The sequence below is a fragment of the Gracilinanus agilis genome, chromosome 4 (genome assembly GCF_016433145.1).
Source record: "Gracilinanus agilis isolate LMUSP501 chromosome 4, AgileGrace, whole genome shotgun sequence".
Lineage (NCBI taxonomy): Eukaryota > Metazoa > Chordata > Mammalia > Didelphimorphia > Didelphidae > Gracilinanus > Gracilinanus agilis.
In genome coordinates this window covers 149798872-149819738 of record NC_058133.1, presented here as the reverse complement: position 1 = coordinate 149819738, position 20867 = coordinate 149798872, and the positions used below count along the sequence as shown (strand labels likewise).

At 37.4% G+C, this 20867-nt stretch overlaps 1 protein-coding gene across 1 annotated transcript in view; it reads left to right on the top strand.

Annotated features, from left to right (window-relative positions):
• MTR (5-methyltetrahydrofolate-homocysteine methyltransferase) overlaps positions 1-20867 on the top strand; it is a 169293-nt gene that overhangs the window by 66142 nt on the left and 82284 nt on the right. Inside the window, exons 7-12 of the mRNA XM_044676319.1 lie at positions 1028-1087; positions 1496-1590; positions 8076-8176; positions 10134-10195; positions 11754-11821; positions 16201-16280. Of these exons, the coding sequence (XP_044532254.1) occupies positions 1028-1087; positions 1496-1590; positions 8076-8176; positions 10134-10195; positions 11754-11821; positions 16201-16280 (466 nt within the window). The remainder of the gene's footprint in view (positions 1-1027; positions 1088-1495; positions 1591-8075; positions 8177-10133; positions 10196-11753; positions 11822-16200; positions 16281-20867) is intronic.

Below are 20867 nucleotides of genomic sequence, written 5' to 3'. Positions count from 1 at the left end.
TGAGTTAAAGTCTGATTCTGGAGAGCTTTTCTCCTGAAGGAAGAAGAAGCTGCCAAAGGGGGTTCCAGTCTCTCTGTCTTCCTTGGGACTAGGGCCTGGGTCAGTGTCTCTCTGCCAAGAGAGTCTAACAGTTATATCTGACAGTTGGCTTCAGGCAGCTTTTGTTTTTTCATAGATTACTTTAAGGAGTTCGTTATCAATTTGAGGTTCATGGTTTAGCATAGGTATAGTTAGATAGAATTTCAATCTTATTTTAGTGAGAATACTTTAAGGAGGCCTGCTTGTAGGCAAGAAGAAGCTGCAAAGAAACCAGTTAGATTTTTGGGGTTTTATTTAGATATTTTGGTATAAGATTAAGAGATTTCCTATCCTATTCCTTACTCCTGTTCCTAGTCTCACCTCTCCTCATAGAATAAAAAATTTAGTGTGGCCTTCTATCCAGGCATACAAAATAGATTTAATATAAGAGCTTTAGCTGATCAAATACAGCTTTAGTTTCAATATAACAGCAGTAAAAGGAGATCAAACCCTATTTCCTAGCTTTTTTCTCAGTTTTTCCCATTTGTGGAACATCTCCAAAATGGATAACTTTAGGTGTTATAGATGCGTTCCTTCCCTGCTTCACGGGACTTACAATCTATTATACATGGAGATAACATGGTAAAAAAAGAGCAGCTAGGTGGCACAGTGGATAGAATGCTCAGCCTGGAGTTGGTAAGATTCATCTTCCTGAGTTCAAATCTGTCCTCAGACACTTATTAGCTGTCTGACTGCTGGACAAGCTGCTTAACCCTGTTGGCCTTGGTTTCCTCATCTGTCATGAGCCGGAGAAAGAAATGGCAAACCACTCCAGTATCTTTACCAAGAAAACCCCAAATGGGATCATGGCTAAAAATGACTGAATAGCAACATGAAGAAATAGCTGAGACTTTTAGAATCAGAGACTACTACTTATTTCCCTTTGCTATTGTCTAGATTGATTTGACCTTGAAATAAATTTCAGAAATATCTTCCTTTTGTTCCACAGGCAGCCTTGTTTGCACTCCAGAAACTCTTTGAAGAGGGATATGATCCCCGGCCCATCTTTGTAAGTTACAAAGTTTATTTGTTTCTCAGAGAATACATTTTGTGCTTTTATCCTTTTTGAGTTGAGGGCAAGTATGAGAGCTGTAGGAGTTGCTTGCCTTTTTTTGGACATCTCTTTATGGGATCTGTGGTCCACTTTGGGCCCTTCTTGCTCTAATCTTTGACAAATGATAAATCTTTTATTACTGAGGCAGTGAAGTTTTGAGACAGAAACTGGGGTAGAGGGAGAGGGAAAGTAGGATCAGAGTCTTTTTTGAAAAAATTGGTTTATTTTAAGTCTGCCCTTAGCTAGCAAAGTATTTTCTTTGAGTTACAAGGATCTCATCCTTTCAGTGAAACAAGTACAGAATGTATATTTATGACTTATACCTAGAGTATTTAATTTGACTGTTTTAAAAAAAAAATTCAGGTTTCAGGGACTATTGTGGATAAGAGTGGGCGAACTCTTTCAGGACAGACAGGAGAGGCATTTGTCATTAGCGTGAGCCATGCAGAACCGCTATGGTAAGTGAATAGTCTTTCTTTCACTCAGTTTTCCTTGTTCAGACTCTCAGCAGCAGAACATGAAATCCTTGAGGCAAGAGACTGTTATTCATCTTTGTCTTTATTCATAGCACCTACCAGGAGCCTTCCTTGTAATGTATAAAAAGTTTTTATTGATGTCTTTTACATCATCATAGTATCTCCAGTATTATTCTCCCTCCCTTTCCCAGTCATTCTAGATAACAGATGATATGGAAGCTTAATATTTATTTAATTGAAATGTATGTAAACCTGCTTTCTTTCTTTCTCCCTTTCTCCTTCCTGTCTCCGTTTTCCCCTTCCCCTTTGTCTTAGAATTGATACTAAATATCAGTTTCAGGGCAGGAGAGTGGTAAGAACTTTTCAGTTGGAATTAAGTGACTTGCCCAGGGTATATCTAGGAAGTGCCCAAGGCCAGATTTGAACCCAGGGCCTCCTATCTGTAGACCTGGCTTTTTGTCTAACTGCCTCAAACCCATTGCTTTCCAAAGATATGAAGACATATGCAGGCCAGGGAAGAGCATTTCTCATGGTCATGACTTTCTCACTTGACACTGGCACTTGGTCTAGGCCTTGACCACGTCATTCTTGGAACATTGCAGTATTTTTGGTGCTTGGTCTTCCTGCCTCTTATCTTCTTCTCCATTCTAATCCATCTTCCATTCAGCCACCAAAATGATTTTCCGAAAGCATGGATCCATCCATACCACCCTGCTAAGTTCCATTAACCCCCTGTTGCTTTTAGGATCATGTGCAAAAGCCCTTCATCACTTAGTCCCCTCCTGCCTTCCCAGTTGGCTTACATTTTACTCCCTACCACATCCTCTTCAATCCTGTGACACTGACCTCCTGCCTGTTCTACAAAAGACACCACATATTTCTGCTCCAGATCATTTCTCTGGCTGTTCCCCTGGCCTGGAATGCTCTTTCATCTTTGGCCTTCTTCAGGTTCCAGCTATAATCTCATCTTCTAGAAGAAGCTTGTCTCAACCAACTCCTCTTAAAATTTTAATGCCTTATCTGACCCTTACTATGCTTCTACCTTGGAACTGATATCCAGTGATTCTAAGATGGAAGGAAGGTAAGGGTTTAAAATGTTTTTATTGCCTTCCTTTTCGTACTTATTTCCTAAATTTCCTACATATAACTTGCTTATGCATACTTGTTCATTTCCCCCTCCACAAATTGTGAGCTCCTTGAGGGCAGGGGCTGACTTTATTTTTCTTTGTATCCTCAGTGTTTATTTAGCACAGTGCTTGGCACATAACAGATCCTTAATTTAGGTAGCTAGATGACAGAGGAAATATATGCATTCAAGGATATAAATTTCCCCCTGAGTACTGCCTTAGCTGCATCCTACAAGGTTTAGTAGGATGTCTCATCATTGTCATTCTCTTCAACGAAATTGTTGATTGTTTCTATGATTTCTTCTTTGAATAACTGGTTTTGGAGAATCATATTATTTAATTTCCAATTAGTTTTTGGACTGACCAGGTGCTCTTACTAATTATTATTTTTATTGCATTATGATCTGAGGTTACATTTATTATTTCTGCTCTTTTGCATTTGTTTGCAATGTTTCTGTGCCCTATTACATGGTCAATCTTTGTGAATATACCATGTGTAACTGAAAAGAAGGTGTATTCCTTTTTGTCCCTATTTTATTTTTCTCCACATATCTATTAAATCTAATTTTTCTAGGACTTCATTCACCTCTCTTACCTCTTTCTTATTTATTTTTCGGTTTGATTTATCTAGATCTGACAGAGGAATATTTAGATCTCCCACTAGTATGGTTTTACTATCTATTTCCTTCTTGAGCTCTGCCAGTTTCTCCTTTACGAATTTGGATGCTATGCCATTTGGTGCATATATATTGAGCAGTGTTATTTCCTCAATGTCTGTACTGCCTTTTATCAGGATGTAATTACCTTTCTTGCCTTTTTTAATCATATCTATTTTTACTTTGGCTTTGTCAGAAATCATAATAGCCACTCCTGCCTTCTTTTTCTCATTTGAAGCCCAAAAGATTTTGCTCAAGCCCTTTACCTTAAACCTGTGTAGGTCCACCCGCCTCACATGTGTTTCTTGTAGACAACATATGGTAGGATTTTGGTTTCTAATACACTCTGCTATTTGCTTCCATTTTATGGGCGAGTTCATCCCATTCACATTCAGAGTTATAATTATCAGTTGTTTATTCGCTGACATTTTGGCATCCTCTCCTAGTTCTATGCCTTCTTCTTACACTATTTCCTTTTAAACCAGTGGTTTGGCTTTAAGCCAGTAACCCTTGTCCCCTCCCTTGATTTACTTCTCTTTCTAGCCCCTCCCTTATTATTCCCCTATGTTTATTTTTAAGGCCTAATGAATTCCCTCCCCCTTTTTCTCTCCTCCCCACTCCCCTGCTCCCCTTGGTTTATCCCTTCTGACTTTCTCAGTAGGGTTAGATAGAGTTTTATATCTATATAGCTACTCTTCCCTCTCAGGGTAATTACACTGAGAGTAAGGTTTAAATATTACCCCTTCATGCTTTCTTCCTCTCCTTCTTATAATAGTATTCATCCCTTCCCCTTCCCATGCCCTCTTTGTATGTAATATCCTATTTTTCTTATTCATTCAAGTTTCTCTTGGTGTCCTCTACTATTCACCCCCCTCTTTCCCACCCCCCATATCATCTTAGACCATTTAGTATTCCAACCTCTCTATAAATAATTCTTCTAATTACTATAATAGTGAATACTATAATAGTGAATAGAGTTCACTACAGAGAATTATACATAACATTTTTCCACATAGGAATACAAATAATTAGATCTTATTGATGCCCTTAAAGAGGCAAATTTAAAAAATGAGTTTTCTTACTTTTCCTTCTGTTTCTTATTTACCTTTTCATGTTCCTCTTGATTTTTGTGGTTGGATATCAAACTTTCCATTTAGTCCTGGTCTTTTCTGTGTGCAAATACTTGGAAATCTTCTATCTTGTTGAATGCCCAAACTTCCCCCTGGAAGTATATAGTCAGTTTTGATGGGTAGGTGATCCTTGGTTGTAGACCCAGTTCTCTTGCCTTTCTGAATATCATATTCCAAGTCTTGAGGTCTTTTAGCGTGGAGGCTGCCAGATCCTGTGTGATCCTGATTGGTGCTCCTTCATATCTGAATTGTATCTTTCTGGCTTCTTGTGAAATTTTTTCTTTTACTTGGAAGCTCTTGAATTTGGCTATTATATTCTTGGGGATTGTCTTTTCAGGGTCTAGTGTAGAGGGTGATCTGTGGATCCTTTCAATGTCTATGTTGCCCTCTTGTTAGAACTTCAGGGAAGTTTTGCTGAATAATTTCTTTTAGTATGGAGTCCAAATTTCTATTAATTTCTGCTTTTTCAGGAAGACCAATGATTCTCAGATTGTCTCTTCTAGACCTGTTTTCTTGATCTGTCAATTTCTCATTGAGATATTTCCTGTTTCCTTCTATTTTATCAGTCTTTTGATTTTGTTTTATTTGTTCTTGCTGTCTTGAGAGATCATTGGCTTCTTCTTGCCCAATTCTTGTCTTTAGAGACTGGTTTTCTGCTATAAGCTTTTGATTTTCCTTTTCGATTTGGTCTATCCTGTTTTCCAGCTGTTTGATTTTGGTCTCCAATTTGCTTATCAATTCTTTTGATTTGGGGGCATCTTTTTCAAATTGCCCAATTCTAACCTTTAGAAACTGGTTTTCCTTTTCAATCTGGTCATTTCTGGTCTTTGATTTACTTGCCTTACTTTCCAATTGTGAAATTCTGCCTTTTAAACTGTTATTTTCTTGCCAGATCTCTTCCATCTTTCTCATAATCTCAGATTTGAACTCTTCAAGACCTTGTGACCCTTTTTCATTTTTTTGGGAAGGTTTGGATATTGTTATTTGTTTGTTCTCCTCTGCTATTTGCTCTGTTGTCTGGATTTTTTCTGTGTAAAAGTTGTCGAGTGTTAAAGGTTTCTTCATGATCTTTCTCTTCTGGGGTTCCTGAGTCTGGCTTGCCATTTTTAGCCCAGCGCCCTCTCAGCTTTAACCTCACACCCAGGGTCTGTCTGTGCTCTTTAGGCTCCTGAGGTCTCAGGACTAGTTGTTCTCAGGGTCAAGCCTCCTGGTGGTCCCCTTGCTTGTTCCTCTGCCTGAAGCTCCTTTAACAGTCTCAAGGCGCTGCTTCCACAGTCATGCACCCCTCTGCACTGGGTTCCCACCCAAAGTCTGCGCCTGCGCTCAGGAACCGCGTCTGTGCCTGCGCTTAGGGTCTGTGTTCAAAATCCACCATTCTTTAGCCTCTTGGGGTCTTAAGTCTTGCTGCTCTCAGGAGCAGGCCCTGGTGATCCCAGGTAGCTGCCAAGGACTTAATGGATGCCCCAAACTTGCTCTAACTCTTTTTGCGCTGGCTTTGGCACTGTAGGTAGTGTGGGGGGAGGGGGTTGCTCACCTGGCATTTTAGTGAGAGCTGTTTCACCCCTTTATAGCATGAAAATGCCCCGATTCTACGTACCTTCAATGCTGCGCCCTATTGTGGGCTCCCTTCATTCGTCTGAATTTGTTTTTATGTCTTCTTGAGGAGACCTATATGTGTGGGTTAGGAGAGATTAGCTGCTTTTTACTCTGCTGTCATCTTAACCCGGAAACCTGCAATGGTTTTTTAATTAAAGAATCACTTGAATTCAAGTGTTTTCCTCTTGCCTTCCTTGTACTTTCCTGTTTCTTTATTACCAATGAATATTTTAGCTTTGAAGGAAAAAAGAAAATGAGAAACACAGTGAGTATCCCAAGGAATTTACAATTCAGCGGGGAGTTAAACTATGCCCATAAATAACTATTAAAAATTTAAAATATTGTGAGTACTTTGGAGAGTTCCAGAGTGGGAAGAAAATTTAGAGGGAAAAAGAGAGGGAAAGCACTTACTTGATTCTAGAAGGAAGAAAAGGATTTTTATTTTAAACATAGAAATGTAAGAGGAATCCATTCCAAATGGAGAGTGAGGAATGTATGAAAAAGCAGAGGCCAGGGAGGATAGAGCAGGGTTGGGGAACAGAGTACCTCAGGTTTAACAAGAAGATGGAAGATATGAATAAAAGTGAGTCTGAGATGTGACTTATATTTGCTCCATCAGGAACTGAAAGACATCTAAGAGGAGGCTTTGCTCCCTCAATCAAGCAGCAAAGGACAGCTGGGGAAGTGTTAACTAAACACCAGTATTCAAATGCTATTTGGAGCCCTGGGTTAGATCATTAATCCTTCCCTGGAGTAACATGTGGCACCAGTTGGCACCCTGCCCTTTTGGTTCCCCCATTTTGGGCTTCAGTTTAATTATTCATTCTTTATTCCACTATTAGAATCATCTTTCCTGGTTAGAGATCTGGTGATATTACTCTTCTGCTCAAAATTCTTTCATAGTTTCCTATTGTCATTCCAATATGTTCATAGTCTTCTATTTGACATTTAAGACACCCCTCTCCCCGTCAATACTGCACCCTCTTCCTTTCCAGGTTTATTCACTGTAGATGTTCCTGACCTACCTTTCTTGTCTCATGTCCCCTCAAACACTCCTTGTTTTAACCAAGCAACACTTATAGTTTCCCTCTGCTTTCTTAGTTTAGACTGATGCCTTTTTCTAGAATGTCTTTTTTTGGGGAGTGGGAAGCTTGTGAGTACTTGTTCAGTCGTTAAAATTTATTTCAAATGCCATGTTCTCCAGGAAGCCTTTCCATCTAGTCAATCAGCAAGCATTTATGAAATGCCTACTTTATGCTAGGTGCTGGGATAGGCACTAGAAATACATAGAGAAAAATAAAACAGATCTTGTCTTCATGGACTTTACATTTTATCAGGTTTCTCTTGGTTCCTTTGAGCAACGTTCTTTTATAATTCTTTTAACCATAGATATCAAACGTTGGGCCATAGTGTAGTCACTCCAGATTAATATGAAATTGAGAAATATTTACCAATATAACATTTAAAAATAATACAAAACATGAATAATATTAATAGGTGATTTTCTAAATCAGTATGCTCCCATAAGGATCTTTTCGTGGTTTATTGGCCTCTGCTTTTGAGTTTGACACCACTGCTTTTTACCATAACATACAAGATCACATAATATCTATATTTGTGTTTTATCCCTTAGGATATTCTAAACTCCTTGAAGGCAGGGGCTGTATCTTTTCTATATTTTTCTTCCTAAATTGCATAGTATATTTCTTTGTATATGTAAACCTTTAATAAATGTTAAGAGTATTTTTTAAGATCAAAAAGGTTGTTTGGTGGCAGGTGGTAGAGGGCCTGGGGAGTATAGATAATGGGTTTATACTGTATTTCATGGGTAGTACAGGGCTGCCAAAGGTTTTTTGACTAGGAGAGGGACATGACAAGACCTGCATTTAAGACAATATGGTATTCTGATGTGAAATACAGGCCTGTAATCTCTTCTTATTTTTTTTTTTTTCTATCAGCCTTGGATTAAACTGTGCTTTAGGTGCCCTGGAAATGAGACCTTTCATTGAAACAATTGGCAAGTGCACAACAGCATATGTCCTCTGTTATCCCAATGCAGGTTTGTGTTTTAATGAGTACCTGTTACGTGCATGTGATTTAATGAGAAACAAAGAAGCAAAGAGGCTGATCAGGATTTGAAATCAGAAATGTTGTTTTCATGGCCCAGTCCAGGTGTACCTTTTAGGAGACTCATACCTCAAATCACAAACCCCCTGACCTGCCAAATTAGTCATGTCTTCCCCAAAGAATTCAGTGATAAGAGATATCTTTCTTTGTACTAATGGAAAAAATATTCTCTCCTTTTTCCTTTTATGATGAAACAGGATTTGTATTTATCTGGTTTATTTTTTGGACTTACCATAGCTTATCAGTTTCTGCATTGTATGGATTATTTATGTACCATGTAACCAGCTCCTAAATAGGAATTGGCTATAGATAGTCTTTCTTGGCACAAGTTTATTTTATATATTAAGAGGATGGATGTTAAAGGTTAGAATATCTCTCATTTTGTGGGAAATTCTGCCTGATGGAACTTTTTGTAAAAAATGAAGCTTCTGAGGCTTACTTGATTCTTATATCTTAAAAAACAAGCAAACAAAGAAAAACCTACCAATGTTTTTAGTTTTGTTTTATTTCCTATTAGAAGTAGGAGAATTCAAAGTTTGTGGAGGAGAATAATAAATGACATCTAGAAACAGATAGTTGGAGGCCAAATTAGTGCTTGGGGAGATATAATTGTAATGAAACTAATGACTTTTTATTTATTTCCAATAGAGCAGATGCTCATTATTTTGAAGTAGAAATAATGATTCCCCTGTCCTCCCCACCCTCACCCCCCCACCTCCCAAGCAGCTATGGAAAAATACTGCTGTCATTTTGAAAGAATAATTTCTAGGGCAAGGGAAAAAGAGACTAATACCTTTCTTTATGCTTGAAGCTTCTTTCTTTTCTTTCTTACTAGACCTTCCTTGAATTTTTTATTTCCTGTGATGATAAAGGAATAATGTACTTTTCTTTATTTTTGTGACATGTGTCTTTATGTTTGTTTAATTTTTTAAAAAGACTAATGGCATTCCTTTATGTTTATGGAGTTTCTCCCTATACCCCTATAATTGCTATTGAAATCAGAGAGAAATTTTTTATTCTTATTCAAAGCTTTTAGAGTGTCAATATGTTACTTGCATGTAGTTTTGAAAAAAATTGATATCCTTTGTTTTTATATCACCTAAATTTCCTAATATATTCTCTCCCACCATTTTTCAGAGAGCCATCTCCTACAACAAAGATTGAAAAAGAGAATAAAAAGAATAACAGAATAGTACAGTGATGGGCAAACTATGGCCCACGCCAGATGCGGCCCCCTGAAATGCTCTATCTGGCTGTGGACATTATTCCTAATCTGATGAATAACTTCCAAAGAGTTGCCTTAGAAACAGACTGACAGATGAGCATTTCCTTTCCTTTGGCCCCTTCTTTAAAAGGTTTGCCCATCACTAGAATAGTATTTATAGCATTCCATACATATTCCCTAGTTTTTCAAAGGTGCATTCCCTTATCTCTTTTTTAGAGTGATTACCATTGGTCATAACATTCTATTTCAGTTGTTTGATATTGTTATTTCAGTTTCCATTGTAGAAATCTTTGTGTTTCAAATTTTACTGTTTCTATTTACCTAATTTTGCATCAGTAAATGTGATTATTATGATTATATCTTATGTGATAAGAATGATCATCTCTGTAGCCATCATATTCATTGTTTCTTATTACATAGTAACATTCATGTGCCACATTTTTTTGATTAACTATTATTTTCCAGTCAGTGGGTATCTGATTAGTTTCTAAGCCTTCTCTCACAAAAAGGTGCCATAAATATTTTGGTACAAATAGGACCGTTCTTTTGATCCTGTACTTCCTTGGGGCATATACCTAGCAGTAGGATCTCTAAGGTAAAGGATATGAATATTTTACTCTTCTTAATTATATTCTAATACTCAGTTTAAAAAATATTTCTCTAGGTCTTCCCAATACTTTTGGAGAGTATGATGAAACACCTGAAATGACTGCCATGCATATAAAGGTCTGGACTTTTCCTCAACCTTAGGTCTTAGGATCATAGAGCTTGATGGGATCTTAGGGGGCATCATAGCTAGTTAGTGACAGATTTAGAACCAGAAACTAATTTTCTTGTTTTTTTTTTTTTTTTTTTTTGTTTTTTGGTATTTCAGGCTCCCTCTTGATGAAAGTATTATCTTTTTCTATATGAACCAATATTTATTAAGCAACTGCTACATTTTGGATGGGACAGCTAGGTGATACATTGGATAGAGTGTCAGTTTTAGGCAGCTTGGAGGGACTCATCTTCCTGAATTCAAATCTGGCCTCAGATATTTACTAGCTTTGTGACCCTGGGCAAATCACTTAACCCTGTTCCTCAGTTTCCTCACTTATAAAATGAACCGGAGAAGGAAATGGCAAACTACTTCAGTATCTTTGCCAAGAAAACCCCAAATGAATTCACAAAGGCTTGTACAGAACCAAATTGACTGAATAACAAAACACATGTAGGATCCTCTGCTTCGCACTTGAGATAGACAAAGAAAGCCAATACAAATGAGACTCTTTGAGCATTGCTTAGGGTCACTGAGGGATTGTTACATGGGTCTTGGGCTGAGCTTCTTGAGAGCAGAGTGTCCTTTGCCTCCTTTTGCATCCTCACCATTGGCATTGTGCCTGGGAAGTAGTGGCACTTAATAAATACTAATTGATTTATCTTTCTGACTCCAAGGCCTATTCCCTAATGATTGCATGCTTACATTAAAGGATTTTGATGGGAGCAAGTGTGGCTCATGGGCTGCACAGAGTGATTAAGTGATTTGCAGAGGGCCATTCTGCCAGTAAATGGCAGAAATGGGATTTGAATGTGGATCTTCTGGACTCACTGGCCAGATTTCTATCCATGTTGTCATGCTGAGAAGTTGTTAGTTTCCATATGAAGAGAGGCATTTATTAAAACCATGTTTTTGCTAAAAACAAAGAAATACAAAAAATAAAAAATTTGGATTAGGAAGTATTGATGAATCAGAGTAATACTTAAGTTAGTTTCTTTTTAATCTAATTTTTTCAAGTTGGGAGAAGTCAGACAGAAGAGGAAGAGACCATGTCTTCTTTCTCCACACTGTGGTCTTACATCATTCGTGGCCTCTTAAAAAACTTAAGGTAGAGAAGGCAGCTCAGATAGGGATATTCAGACAAAATATTTGCAATTCGTGGTGATAATAGAAGTTTCCTGGTGGATGTCGAAAGAGTTCTTTATTCTGTCATATCTACTCATTGTATATTTAAAGAGTTATTGAGATAGGCTGATAGGATAATTTCTTGCTATAAATTTTTTGGTACTAATAGATTTCAAATAACTAGCTTTTCTCTTCTTTCAAAGTCACTTGGGAAGGGTATGTGTTAGCATTTATTCCCACAGTTAAATATTCAACATTTCTTCCTTGAACCTTCTTGTTAGAGTATTCTTCTTAGAAATTCAGCAAGTGGAAGTCTTTTTTTTTTTTTTATTTTGAGCATATTCAATTGATGGGGAAATTCTGGAATTCCAACTAACTTTTTACAATCTTCTATGTTTACAGAACTTTGCATTAGATGGTTTGGTCAATGTTGTAGGTGGTTGTTGTGGAACCACACCGGCTCATATCAGGTAAGGTGATCCACTGATCTGAGGTCAGTCTCCCAGAGGAAAAAGTCATGTTTTATGGGGGAAAGGACTGTGATTTCATGAAGAATACTTTCATGGAAGGAAGATGGAGTCAAGACTGTACCCTGAAAGACAGATTTTTCAGAAATTATTTAAATTTCTCATCTATTTGTGTAGGGGAGAGGAATAATTATTAATTTTTCATCATTTTTTACATAAATGTTTTTCTCATAAGAGCCCAGTGAAATTGATGGTCAAAGTATATATGTACTTTATATTTATATAATATATATTTATAGATATATAAAACTGGGGCTCAAGTGACTTGCCCAGAGTCGCATAGTCATTAATAGGATAGAACTGGATCTTGAAGGTTTCTTATTCCCAAGTCGAATGCTTTTTACAACAGAATAGGTTAATAAGTTGAATTGAACATCCTTGGTTGTCTTAGCTTGTCCATTGGCTAGTTTGGTGGTCTTGTGATAGTCATTTAAGCTAAATCTTCATGTGATAAATGCTTGTAATTGGAGCTCAGCTTATTTCTCATTGCTTTTGGGGCTTGGGTAATAGGATCTTAAATGAATTGCATTTTTCAGATTCTTCAGTTGTTTCTCTTTAGACAGCAGGAATTTGACACTATCCCTTCTCCCACCTCATTATTTGAATTATAGACTTGAATTTTGCTTTCCATTTTTTCTATGTATGTGTTTTGATTTTGTTTCCATTAAAAAAAAACTCACAGAACTTTATGTACCATATGCATACTTCTGAGAATTCAGGGAAAAATTTTGAGTACAAAATGCCTGTTGGTCCTAGAAAATTTGATGGCATTCCTAGCTAAGGATAGTTAATTAATGAGTCACATGCTTCATTGCTAGTTCATGCAATGTCAAAAGAAAAGCAAGGAAGGCCTTTAGCATATTATATGAACCCTCTGGGTTGACCTTTCAGGGGGGACATGAATGAGAGTTGCATAGAATGGGGCAACTCAGTGAGATAACAGATTCATTTAGAGCATTGAAGGATATTAGAGCTAGAACAACATATTTTATCATTCATGGAAACCATGATTGTCTGAAGACTAAGCATACTCTGAAGTTTAGGGTACTTAGGAGAATGTGAATGGTGTTTATTTTTTTATCTTTCTAGAAATGACTGTTTTGCAAACTATTTGTGCCTTACCTTGTTTATATTACATTATCAAACCGTGTCCCTTAGTCTAGGACTGACCATTATCTTATTGGTGAGCCAGTGACTTACTGACTTTTGCTTTGTGGGAAGAAGAACAAAAACAATTTGTCTGGGGCTATTTGCTTCTTAAAAAGTTAATTGATGCCTTTTTATATCTCATTCTTTTCTCAGTATTATTTTCTCCCCACCATACTCACATTGAACTGTTTATTATAGTCAATCAACAAGAATTTATTAATGCTTACTATTACCTGGGTATGTGTTCAAGTTCTAGGAATAATACAAAGGTAGGTGGCAAACATGGACCTTGCCTTGAGGAGCTCAAGTCTTTTTTTTTTTTTAAACCCTTAACTTCTGTGTATTGGCTCGTTGGTGGAAGAGTGGTAAGGGTGGGCAATGGGGGTCAAGTGACTTGCCCAGGGTCACACAGCTGGGAAGTGTCTGAGGCCGGGTTTGAACCTAGGACCTCCTGTCTCTAGGCCTGACTCTCACTCCACTGAGCTACCCAGCTGCCCCTGGAGCTCAAGTCTTAATGGGAAGAGAGAGACAGCACACAAATAACTACATAGAGGTGATGAAAACAGAAAATCATCTCAGCTTAGTCACTAGCCCATGGCAGTGTGGCAGACCTGGAAAGGCCTCCTGTATTATGTGGGATTATAGCTGAGACTAGAAGGAAGATAGAGAAATCAGGAGGCAGTGGTTTGGAAGGAAAACATGCTAGGTAGCCATGGGCAAAGGGCAGCCAGAAGGCATGGTGTTGAGAGATTGCATTGTCCTGACAAAGTAACAGCAAGAAGGCCAGCATCACTGGGACAACATGTGAGAAGACTAGAAAGGTAGGAGCGGGCCAGTATTTGAAGGGCTTTAAAACCAAACAGAGTTTTATATTTGGTCTTGGAAGTAGTAAGGAGCCACTGGAGTTTTATTGAGGCAGGGGAGAAGAAGTTGGAATATGGACAGGCTTGGGCTTTAGGAAGGTGAGGCTGGTTTGGAGTAGAGCAAGACTTGAAGCTGAGAGACCAATTAGAAGACTATTGCCCGGGCATGTAGATAGTGGATAGAGAGCCAAGCCTGGAGTTGGGAGGGCCTGGGTTCAAATGTGGCCTCAGACACTTCCCTAACTCTGTGACCTGACCCTGAGCAAGTCACTTAACCCCAATCGCCTAGTCCTTGTTGCTCTTCTGATTTAGAATTGATACTAAGACTTTGTTTTTTAAAAAAAGACTATTGTAGTCGTCCAGGCAAGAAATGATGAGGGCTTCTTCCCAGTTAGCACCTGTTGTACCTTCTCTCTAGAGAAGGTGGTGATATATAGTAGAGGTGCAATAAAGGTAGAAAAGATAATTCAGGTTTCCCTTCCACATTGCAACTTTCCCCATCCTCATTGCAATTTGAATATATTGCAGATTGGCTAAAGAAATTAAGAGGGAATTTTTTTGGTAAGTTTTGCAGAAGCCACAGACAACATGTGAAGGCCAGCAGACAACACAGAAATTTAGAAATTCAGAAATTCATAAAATATATGTATGGTACTGCATAATAGCAACACATTTTATCTTTTAATTCCATAAATATGTACAATTTCTCTTTTTTTTTTAAACCCTTACCTTCCATCTTGAAGTTAATCAAGGCAGAAGAGTGGTAAGGATAGGCAAAATGGGGGTGAAGTGACTTGCCCAGGGTCACACAACTGGGAAGTGTCTGAGGCCAGATTTGAACCCAGGAATCTCTAGGCCTGGCTCTCAATCCACTGAGCTACCCAGCTGTCCCCCTACAATTTCTTTTGAAAAGTTAAAATAACTAAAAAGTTAAAGTTTAAAAGACAAAAAATTAAATGCAGATTTTGCAGATCATATTTTTAACCACTGCAGTGTGGAAGGGATATATGTATTTAGCAGTAGATTTGGATATATAGAGTAAGTGAGTACAAAACAGGAATTTAGGATACATCCCTAGGATATAAAGCTGGGTAACTGGAAGATGGTACTCTTGACAGTAATAGGGAAATTCAGAAAAAGGGAGAGTTTTGGGGAAAGATAAAGCATTCTATTTTACATATATTCAATTTGAAATGTCTGTAGAACATCTAGTTTGAGATGTCTAAGAAGCAGCTGGTGTGGGAAACTGGTGCTCGGGACAGAATAGGACTAGACACAAAGGAAAAACACTTAAGGAAAACCAGCCAATGGAGCAGTTGTATCTAAAAGCCTGTGCAGAATTTTATAGCTAGGGCTCTGGATTTGAAGCCTAGCTTTACCAGCTCTGTACCTGCACAGTGGAGGAGAATATTTTTGTTCTTTATCTGTTCTACACCATGATTGGTTATGACAATCTGGTTTGGCTGTCTTTCATGTCATTTTAGTCATTGTGCCTGCTTCCCCTCTGGGATTGCCTTTCATCTACCTTGTATGTATCCTATATCTACCTCGTTATTTGTAGATAGTCTTAGATGTATTGTCTAATTGTCATTAGAATGTCAACTCCTTGAAGGCAGTGACTATTTTTATTTTGCTTTGTGTTTCCAGACTTAGCATAGTGCCTGCAACATAGTAAATGTTTGTTGACTTAACTATATTCCTTCGATTCTGCTTGATGCAAGTCCTCCTATACTTTTCTGAATTCTAAGTATTCATAATTCTCCTTTATCTTCATATACTACAGTTTGTTTGACCATCCTCAGTTGTTGGGCATCCACTTTTATTTCCAGTTTTTACTACCCCCCAAAATGCCATTTGAATGTTTTGGGATACATGCAACCTGACCTTTGTGTCTGTATTCGACCTTTTTGCAGTTTTATGCTCAGTAATAGGATATACACAGTCTGGTGATTTTTCTTGAATAAACTAAAGAATAGTCTGTCATCAGCTGCACTACCTGTTATGTATGTCTAGCCTGGAAATCTATTGAGGACAGAAACTTTTCTATTTATATGTGTAGTGAGTGCCCAATACACTGTGGCTATATGGATCAAAGTTATTTATAACTTAGATGTATAAATACATTAAAAGATTTATAAATGATATTCCACTTTTCTGAGCAAATTAAAAGACAAAATTGTCACTGAAAATTTGGAGTTAAGCTTAAAATCAATTGCACAATTGTGCTGAGTAGATTGATTAAAAATTAGCTTAAGTTCATCTTATTTTGAATTGACAAGTCTAGTGTTTTTGTTTTGTTTTTCAACTCAGGGAAATTGTAGAAGCTGTGAAAAATTGCAAACCTAGAGTTCCCCCTGCATCCATTGCTGAAGGGTATATGTTGCTGTCAGGTGAGTCATTAAGAAGTAACCTTAATGATTTCAAAGACCATTTATTTATGCCACTGTGTGTGTGTGTGTGTGTGTGTGTGTGTGTGTGTGTTCATTTCATGCCTGATGTGGTTGATATCATGTGTAGTGAATGAGAATTGTTCATGGAGCCAAAAAAAAAAAAGACCTTCTTTATAATAGTTAACAGTTTCTATCTAACAGTCATTCAGTTATCTTTGGGTAGGACCCTAAGAACACCTTAAGGTACATACTTTGAAGGCTGAACTGGAAAATCTGGCTCCACATTAATTAGGTTTCACAGAGTGGCTGAATTTCCATAGTACTAATTTTCCTTAAAGACTAGCTTTGAGCCTAAATCTAAGACTTCAAACTCTAGAACAAGGTACTCATTGCCTGCCACCAGGCTTGTGGTCCAATCCATCAAAGGCCTTAAGCTATCAGTTCCCCATTCTTTGTGGAGAGAAGTAATAAAGATTGTTTATAAGAAACAACATGGCTGCCTAGAAAAAGCACTGGTTTGGGGGCCAGTGGTTCTGGATTTGAACCATAGCTCTACTGTTTTCTATTTCTACTGTAAACCTCAGGACATCAGTTTTCTTATCTTTCACATGAGGGTGCTGGATTTGGTGACCTCTCAAGTCCCTTCTGTGATTATATGTTTAGACCAGTGATGGGCAAACTTTTTAAAGTGGGGGCCAAAGGAAAGGAAATGCTCATCTGTCAGTCTGTTTCTAAGGCAACTCTTTCCAAGTTTCATTGTATTGTATCCTACTCATTGCATTCGTCAGATTAGGAATAATGCCACATGGCCAGATAGAACATTTCAGGGGGGCTGCATCTGGCCTGTGGGCCGTAGTTTGCCCATCACTGGTGTAGATCATTAAAGCTCCACCAGTGCTTTTTATCACAGTAGTAACACAAATGTTATTTGATGAAGACAGAACTTGATATTTGGATGCATTTGATAAAAGAGAAATTCCTTGCAGGCAGGGATTATTTCATTTGTTGTCTTTATTTCTCCAGTAGGATCTGGCACATAGAGATAAGGATAGAGCCTGGACTTAGGATTTCATTGATCTAGGGAACTCCCAGAGAAGGAAACTCCCTCTACCACTACCAAAGCAGGTTGTTACCCTGGAGAGTTTCCCAGAGCACTTAAGAAGTCTTGCCAGAAACTTGCTCAGAGTCATACACTCTGTCATATGGCAGAGGTGGGATCTGAATCCAGACTAGCCTTTTAACTCTGGTCTTCTTGACCCTAAGGCTAACCCTCTTATCTGTTTATATGCCATGAGTGAGTATACATAGGAAGAGCCTAATTAATTCATGTTGATTGATTGATTGATAGATGAGTAAACCAATGCTTAAAGAAGCTCTCATAATAAATGGTAATTCGGTATTTATAAACCTCACTAACTTGTGAGATATTTTAGTTTCTTGACTTACTTTGTCAAAATTTAAAAAAACAAACAAATAGTCCTTAATAAAAGAGGGGATTTAAACCCAGGTAGCTAACTCCAAGACCAGTGATTTCTTCATATTACACTAGGCTGGCTACTGCCTCTTGGGAGATGATTTCAGAGTATTAGAGGCCAAATCAAATAAATCACTGCAACATAACAAGATAGTTCAGTACTTCCCTACACAAGAATGTTCAAGAGAGAAGATGGTTATCAATGACTTTTAATTATGAACAGATGTATCTTCATAGAATTTTTTCTTATCAGCTTCTAACATAAGAACTTATCAAGGAAGAGTTTGAAGGGAAAAAATAAGAAATTAGAATAGATTATGACCAGATCACATGGACTGCTTAGAAAAGAAAAACTATAAGATCTAATTGTCAGTCCAACAAATAATTTTTCAGAAAATCTACTTGAGCAGAATTCTATAGATATTAGGTAAGAGCAAGAAATCATAGACAGGATAACCAAGGCAGTCCTATCCTCACTAAAGTTTAACCATTTAAAAATCTATACAAGAGAGAGATAATTTAGCTTTTTACATTACTTTAATTCAAATGAAATAAAACATAGTCACAGAGCTTATATCCACTATTTAATCTGTGCAGTGTTAAATAAGCAGGACAAAAAAGGGGAAGTCAGCTCAAATGGAAGGAAGGAAGCATTTATTAAATGCCTACTATGTGTTGGGCAGTGCATGAAGTGTTTTTCAAGTGTTACCTCCTTTTATCCGCACAGCAGCCCTGTGTGTGTGTGTGTGGGGGGGGGGGTAGGTCCTATTATTATATCATAAACTGAGGCAGACAGAGCTTAAATGTCCAGGGACACACAGCTAGTAAGTGTCTACCTGGCTTTTAGCCTACCACTCTGTCCATTGTGCCACTTTACCTGCCCCTCATAATGTGCCAAATGATGTTCTCTATGCACCATTATTTTAAGAGTTTATATATAAAAATGAAGGGGCCCTCTGGCTTTAATTTCAGCTTCATCTGTTACTTCTAATTGCTTTCAGAATGACTCTGAAGCCAATTAAAAAATGAAATCTTGGGCAACCTCTTCCATCTTGCTCTTTTATAAATTGTGAGCAAGACAGGTTGTATTTGTATCCAAGTCCATCATATTCATAATAGATTAGAAGCACTGTGTATGAAATGCTTTTAAAGAGATCACTTAGGAATTCTTTACAATTTAAGTTTTGGCATCCTCATTTGCCTTTCTTGCAAATTTCTGGGCCAGGGGAAAATAGTAGACTATTGCAAGAAGGGCAGAATCCAGGGAAAATAAGACTAAAAAAAGAAGGGTAAGAGAGTCAGAAACAGGAAGAGATGATTCTGTTTTTGTCAGTTATTTTTCTCACCTGAGCTTAGGAAGCGAGATAAAAGATACCTGGCTATCGTAGTTTCACCCTTGTACTTATTTTCTCTATCTCCCATCCAACCAGGCCTTTGGGAAAAAAAAGATTATTGAAATTTTCTGAAGGACCTGAATTCAGTGCTAATTTTGCAGTTTAATAGCTATGTGACCTTAGCCTTTTGCCTTAGCTTCCTCATTGACAAATGAGAGGTGACAAAATGACAAAAGGGAAAATGAATTATCTTTAAGGGCCACTACAAAGTTAAATGTTATACTTGTATACTACTATTAGTAGAGCATTATTAGTACTAAGTAATTCAGTGTTAAAAGGCTGATCCTTAGAGTAATTGCCATAATAACACTTTAATGTATATTATGCATTTAACTGTGGATTTAAAAATTAATATCCAATAACTAAATATTATATTTAAAAAAGCTTTATTGACAATAATCTAACAAAAGAGACTGACTAAAAGTGTACTAACTAACCTGCTCCCAAGAGCAAAAGAGAGAGAATGAGGCGGAGCCTCAACACTTATACAAATGTGACCATGCAAATGTAAACAAAAGGAAAAGGATTATAGCTAATACAGAAAGGAATTCTGGGCAATGCAGTCTTTAGGGATTCAAAATATTTTTGATTATACATTCCCCCCCCCCCCCGTGATCCTATTTGGGAGACCAGTCTCCCCAAAAGGATCATGAAAACATAATCAACTTAGAAATTGCAATAATTTGTAGATAAAAGGAAAAGAGAACAAAATCAATGATTTGTACATTAACAAAAGGCCAATCTCAGGGCAGTCCCCTTTGGCATAAAAGTATACATTCAAAACAAATGCTTTCATCCCCCATAGTTCAAATTCACATCCCAAAGTTCAGTTCCGGATCTTCTTGATTCAGTGTGTGGTCTCCGCAGGCATCTTCATGGCACCCTTTCCAAACAAGTTTGTCTTCTAGATTCTGGGAGGTAGCAAGTTTCTTATCCTAAAATTACTCAAATTCAAATCAAAGTTCATAACAATAACAAAGTCCCCCCCTGAGGTGGATAATAACAAACGGATCACTCAGGGATACATGGCTGAGCCAATTTCAAAAAGAAATCAAAAACATCAAAAAATCCACATAAGAGAAAAAATAACTTGTGGATGAAATATAAAATGTTAAAGTCTTATGTCTAAAAAATCTAAGTAAAGGAAAAATAAACCTATAATAAGTCCTTGAATTAGGACCTAATTAAAGTGATTTAAGCAATTGTGCACTTACCCATTCAGTAGCCAGGACTTCAGAAAGTTTGCCACACTATGAAAGACAGAAAAGGGACTAGATTATAGGAGCAAATTGGAGCCAGAATGGCAGTTAAAGAGATGCTTGTTAGAATATGGTTCAGAGGATGTCTTGCGTCTTAATATATGTTAAGCGCTGCAACCTCAAACCACAAACAAGTTCAAGTCCTCTTGTCTTGGCTCAAAATTACATCAATCCCACTGGATTGGTTGGTCTCTTTGACCTTGTGCTCAATAGGCACTATGCAGGTTAGCTTTGTGCTTCTTTGGCACAGTGCAATGGCTCTTTTTATGTTATCTTCTTCTGGAATCAGACAGAATCATTAAGCAAAGTCCCATAATTATTTAAACATCAGTGGCATTATTCTATAGTTTAAAGCTTTTTGGGTTGCATTAATGCATTAAATGCATTAATATTACAACAAATGTACTTTAAACTTATTACTGCAAAATAAAAAAAAGATTAATATTGATTATATGTACTT